The sequence below is a fragment of the Schistocerca cancellata genome, chromosome 1 (assembly GCF_023864275.1).
Source record: "Schistocerca cancellata isolate TAMUIC-IGC-003103 chromosome 1, iqSchCanc2.1, whole genome shotgun sequence".
NCBI classification, from domain to species: Eukaryota; Metazoa; Arthropoda; class Insecta; order Orthoptera; family Acrididae; genus Schistocerca; species Schistocerca cancellata.
The window spans coordinates 346,034,977-346,041,393 of NC_064626.1; the positions used below are offsets into that span (position 1 = coordinate 346,034,977).

At 40.2% G+C, this 6,417-nt stretch overlaps 1 protein-coding gene across 1 annotated transcript in view; it reads right to left on the reverse strand.

The window, feature by feature from the left end:
* The window catches only part of LOC126175263 (uncharacterized), a 254,214-nt gene extending 250,136 nt beyond the window's left edge, over positions 1-4,078 (reverse strand). Inside the window, exon 1 of the mRNA XM_049921948.1 lies at positions 4,002-4,078. Within this exon, the coding sequence (XP_049777905.1) occupies positions 4,002-4,077 (76 nt within the window). The 5' untranslated portion in view covers position 4,078. The remainder of the gene's footprint in view (positions 1-4,001) is intronic.
* Between the last annotated feature and the right edge of the window lie 2,339 nt (positions 4,079-6,417).

Consider the following 6,417-nt stretch of genomic DNA (forward strand, 5'->3'; position numbering starts at 1 on the left):
TCTAGCAGAATACAAAGTAGACAACAAAACACGAGCTATCATAGAGCAAACTTTAACCAACACGACCTCCAAAGTAAAGTTCTGTGGGGAACTATCAGAGCCCTTCGAAATTCGCACAGGTGTCCGACAAGGCGATGGCCTCTCACCTCTCCTTTTCAATCTGGTGTTAGGTAAGGTCATAAAAGAATGGGAAACATCACAACAGGGGATAACCTTAGGAAACCTACAGATTAAATGCCTGGCTTTTGCAGATGATTTGGCGATTGTCACGAAAGGTATAAAGGAAACAAAAGACGCTATTGAAAAACTGCACGAAATCGCTTCCAAAACTGGACTACAGATCTCTTACGAAAAGACACAGTTTATGAGCACAAAGAAACTCTCATCTCTGAACACAAAGTATGGCACGATTTACAAAACAGCAAACTTCAAATACCTCGGTGAAACACTACAAATGAGTGGACATAACAGAGACTCAAATGAAGAAAGAAAGACTAAACTAGACAAGGCATACAAAGTAGTGTGGAATCATTACAACAAGAAGTCTATCTCACAAAAAGCCAAATTACGCCATTACGACACGGTGGTGCTCCCCGAGGCACTATATGCAGCAGAGACCACACTAATCCGAGGGCATACACGTATCAGACAATTAGAAAAAGTAGAAAGGAAAATACTTAGGAAAATATTTGGCGCAACTAACAACAATGGAATATGGATCAAGAAACCTACAGAGGAACTGTACAAACATACGGAGACAATCACAGAAAAGATTAGAAAACGCAGACTACAATTCTATGGACACCTATACAGAATGCCATCACACAGGCTGACCAAACAGATCTTTGACTGGGTAACCACTAGAAACAACAAATGGGTGGCAGAGGTAGAAAACGACCTGAACCAGCTCAACATAACAGCAGACACAATAAACGACAGAATAAAGTTCAGAAACATCATTAAGAAAAGTAAACTACATGAGATACAATGCGACAAACGAACAGGCATAAAATGGACCGCAGAACGAAAGCAAGATCACAGCCAGAAGATGAAAGAAATATGGGCAACCAAAAAGGCAATCAAGATGAAGCCGAAGACACGAAGCCGACGAGAAGCATGGACAGAGGACCGGAAACAGAAACACAGCGAGCGAATGAGGGAAGTTTGGGCAGCAAGGAAGGCAGCAAAAGGAACTGGCCATGTAGTTTAGTCCAAATGCGCTCTTTAAGGGCAAAACACCAATAATAATAATAATATATATATATATCTGTGTGTGTGTGTGTGTGTGTGTGTGTGTGTGTGCGTGTGTAGCGATCATGTGCTGTTTCAAAACATGTAAGTTGTACTCATTGCGAAATGCAACTGGGAGTGCAATATTTACAAAATGGAACGATTTTTTTTTTTTTTTGTGAAACATCAAAAACCAAAGAGCACGTTATAGACAATGCTCCTCAGATTGCATCTAAAGTATGGAGAGAAGGTATGGACACACTTGGGGTAAATCTGATATATATTTCACCTTATTACTCTTAAAATATCTCAGATACATGCGCAAAACAGGGCACCTATGTAGAACATATTCTTATAAGAAGCATAGCTTGCGGATAAAAGTTGTAGAAAATACAGATGTACTTATCAGTGTTAAACATGAAACCACTAAGTTTACACCATGTGAAATAATGTTGCGCTGGAAAACTCAGAGTTTAATTGGAGAGGTTATTTCCTACCTTCCAAAGACAGACATGAAATCTGAAGACAAATTAGAACTAAAACGATATGAAATAAGAATGGCATAGCTAGGGAAAAGCCATGTTGGAAAAGAGAGTTCCAAATTCTTTAATGTTTATGAAGGATCTTTTGAGGTAACTGGTATTCTAAGGCCAAATGCGTTTATCTGATTTAACCAATATCAAGAAAAATGTGGCTTAAGGACTTGGACATGAAACCACACGGATCCATTACAAACATAGTGAAAGGTATAAATGAAGTAAATAACATGAGAAATGAAAAAGATGAAAACTAGAAATAAGACCCTGAAAACTAAAAAGACTGTGACTTAGAAACTAATAAAGAAAGGCCGAAAGTTCTGTCATAGTTTCTTTAATAATTAGTGTACTTTTACCATGCATGGTAAACTTAGAATTGAATCATTGAACTTTTTCAATAATTAGTCAAGCTGTTTTGCTTCATCACTATAATGTTACTTTCCTGTAACGTGTAGGACCTATAATATAGAAAGAATAAATGTAATAGATGGTAAATGTTGGGAAGTACCAATTGTTCTACCAACAGAAGCAGATAATTACATTTCTGCTTTGGACACTGACGTGCAAGGAGTTTTTTGGGACCAAGTATTACCGTTGACTGCTTCAGTTAGGTTAATATTTTTGGTTGATCTTCAGATTAAGTGGATAAGTGCAATACCAGTCACAATACTGGTGCCTTATTCCATAATGTGTAGACAGGTCATCATTATTTTTAATCCATGTCTCATTTCTGAAATGTAAATATTTGTGAACATGAAAGTTCACATATTTTATTTACAGTAAGTTAGAAATAGGGGCAAATAAATCTTGCTATTTTTATACACAAATCATCTTTTGTGGTTATTGCTGTACTAGCAAGACTGGGGAACGATTTGCAGTTCGTTTGTTACTGTACTGGATACGTGGACCGAATTGTTTGATGAGGAATCGATTGCAGGCTCTCTCACAAAACCTTCCACGTGAATCTGTGCTTTATACACTGTTACATATAAATTCCCTGGTACTCATCATCAGTTCTGAATGATTGCCACATCAAGTAAAACAGCGTACATCGATTTCCAAATCAGTCATGCAAAACATTTATGTCTGGTAAAATGTCACATGCGATTTTATGGTGTTACCGCCACTTCTCTCGTGCATGCCACTACTCATTCGTCTGAGGAAGAACATCAGGATGAGGCCAATTAAAGGGGGCAGTCATCACCTGGGAGACTAGTACACAAAATGCTATGGATACACGTTAAGTCTACGCGTCACTCCACAGTTCTACAAAAACTCTCTCTTTGAAGCCCAAACTCAACAATTAAATGAGACACATTTTATAGCGAAATAATAGAAAAATGTATAAAAAAATAGATTAATAAAGATATAGTGCACGATGCAAGAAATAAGCATTCATAACATGACAAACCAGATATTTAGACTATTTGTTTAAGTGTAGGGAAGCATACGAGATCAAACTAAGCAACAAGTTCCGCAATTAGAGACTGAAGCATGTACTGGCAGAGGAACGCGACAACTTTTTCCTTAGAAGTAGCCAAACGTTGTAATTACGAAGAATTTAAAAAATAAATAAAATCTTGAATGGAATGACGTAGCTATTAAAGGACGAGGCAAGAATAAGGCGAGCATACAATAATAGGAACTCCATATCATGTATTGAATTAAACAGAACTTTTTCGAAATGCCTCTGTGAGAACGAGAAAATAAAATGGCAATTTAATAACAGAAAGAATTTAAGGCAATATGAAGTACGAAGACAATGCGAAATAGGAAAAAATAAAACGGTAGCTTAACAGACAGCACATTTCATCATTTAAGATGACATGGGAAACTGTACTACGCTCGCCTACGTATTACTTCTTCCTACTCGAAAAGCCATGAGGATAAAATTAGAGGCATCGAACCTCACACTAAAGCTTACCAACAATTATTGTTCTTCCCGCATAACACAACAGGAAAGGGGAAAGGAGCAGTGGACAAAAAGTACCCTCCGCCGTACACCATAAGGTCGTTTGTGGAGTACAGATGCAAATGTAGGTGTAGAAAATGAGTGGGGTTACAAGTGAAAAAAAAAAAAAATCGGTTAAGACAAAACGGGTTTTTAAATGCAAGTGTACAGTGAGCGTGTATTATCAGTTTGAACTTACGGCAAAGATACGTGGACTTTTACTGGACAATACAAAAGTGTGGTTTATGGGACGAGGTGTGGTACGCGTAGGGGAGGCACCGTACCTGCACGAGGCAGTGGGGCGGCGTGGCCAGCCGTGGCGAGCAGCAATGCCAGCAGCAGCGGCGTCTGTGGGGCCATCGTGGAGTTCGCACTGAGGGACCTGCGGTCGCCGCCCGCTTATATTGCGTGCGCCGATACTGTCGCTCTTATCTGCCAGCCATTGGAAACTCGTTAGTAGCGGCACGTGTCTTGAGGAACACCAAGGTAGGACAACGTGGAGCCAAAGGTTCAACTACCTGTAACGTGCATTTCACTTAGGTAAAAGCTGTTATAACGACAGAAGCTATGGTGGGCTTCATGGCTTAGAATTTATCGTCTCAGCGAAATCGACTTCGGTTGACTGAAGGCGGGCTTCAATAGACCGATAGCTCGCATTCGGCCACTAACGGGGTTGCCTGCACTCTCCACCAACTCTCCTGTGGGAGCTGTAAGGGCCTAGTCGGCTCCTTCCAGCGTGTAGGGCATGGTGCTTGCCACTTATCGAAAAAGAGAAGTTGTGTATTATCCATACTCTAGCTACGGGAACCTGCCAGTAACCAGCAGGTAAGTCAAGGTGGAGTATTTTCAGGTCTATCTGTTTGTCCTTTGACGGTGATTTCCAGTGTCCTATCGTCTATGACCACCATTACCCCACCATCTTGTTTCTTCACTACTGTATGAGGATTATTGTAATTCTCACACCTTTGCTTCATTCTGTCAAGTTCCATTGCTACAGCCTCTCGGCAAGAAACTGGTATTGGGTAAGGTTTGACAGAAAATGATATGCGTGACTTGATATCCAGTTTGGATTCAAAATTTAAAAATCTTCCAGGTTTTTCTGAAAACACCTTTCTATTTGACCACAGCAACTGGTCAGATGGTTTGTTATCCCTTTTTTTTTCAGAATGACCATGTCATTATTTTCTTCTGACCTTTGCTATATTTTGTGTCTGGGTCGCCGGCCGGGGTGGCCGAGCGGTTCTAGGCGCTACAGTCTGGAACCACGCGATCGCTACGACGACAGGTTAGAATCCGGCCTCGGGCATGGATGTGTGTGATGTCCTTAGGTTAGTTAGGTTTAAGTAGTTCTAAGTTCTAGGGGACTGATGACCTCAGAAGTTAAGTCCCATAGTGATAGCCATTTGAACCATTTTTTTGTGTCTGGATCTTCCAGCATTATTTCTGCATCTCCAACGGTGGTTCTCAATCGTTGTCCTCCTCTGAAAGACCCAATACCTCTGCTGTTTCTACTAGATCCCATTCTATTTACATGTCTTCTATTATAACTACATTCATTCTTCTTGAAATCATAACCATAATTATCTACATCCCATCTAGCAATTTCTACCACTTTCTTCAGAAGATAATCAATTTTTCTGTTACTTCATAGCAAGTAACCCCTTTTGCTCAATGATAATTTTTCCATAAAATTGTCTATCATACTGGTATCATCAGATCGTTGATCTAAGTATTGAATCCATTGTTTAGATATTCACAATATTTTTTGTAGCTTTCCAAGACTGCCTATTGTAACGTGGTGTGTCCTTTAGCTTTTACTCAGACAGGTACTTTTCTAAGAATGCTTTTGTGAATTCTTAAAAGTTTTGATTTTATCGTGGAACGTTTAGTCCCTTAAAACCTATAATGAGATATAGTTGTAGGGGGGGGGGGGGGGGCATAAAGGAGACACTACAGCGATCTATGAGACTTTGCACTTAATACTTGTTACGAGTAAATTATTGACAAAACTGCGCCGGACGGTGTGGCCGAGCGGTTGTAGGCGTTTCAGTCTGGAACCGCGCGACCGCTACGGTCGCAGGTTCGAATCCTGACTCAGCATGGATGTGTGTGATGTCCTTAGGTTAGTTAGGTTTAAGCAGTTATAAGTTCTATGGGACTCATGAGCGGCTGGTCCTGGCGGAGGTTCGAGTCCTCCCTCGGGCATGTGTGTGTGTGTTTGTCCTTAGGATAATTTGGGTTAAGTAGTGTGTAAGCTTAGGGACTGATGATCTTAGCAGTTAAGTCCCATAAGATTTCACACACATTTGAACATTTTTGGGACTCATGACCTCAGATGTTAAGTCTCATAGTGCTCAGAGCCATTTGAACCATTTGACAAAACTGCCGTAAAAACGCCATCGTAGCCGTTGATACGTGTCAAATGCAATGCAATTCACTACTTTGAAAAGACACATTGCCAAATAAGGTATTTTTACAATCAACAATAAATAGCCCACTAGTGGGAAAAAAAATCGCAGCACCAAGGAGTAGTTGCGCGACATAAACGAAAGTTGGCAAGTGTTTTCTAAATCTGAAATATGACGTCTGTTCAAGAGTGGCCCTGCTAGGTGGATACAGATCAGGTTCGCTTTAAATACACGCTGTAATGGTCGTGAACATTAGCTATCCTTGAGATTGGACGTGGTTAGTTGATGTTAG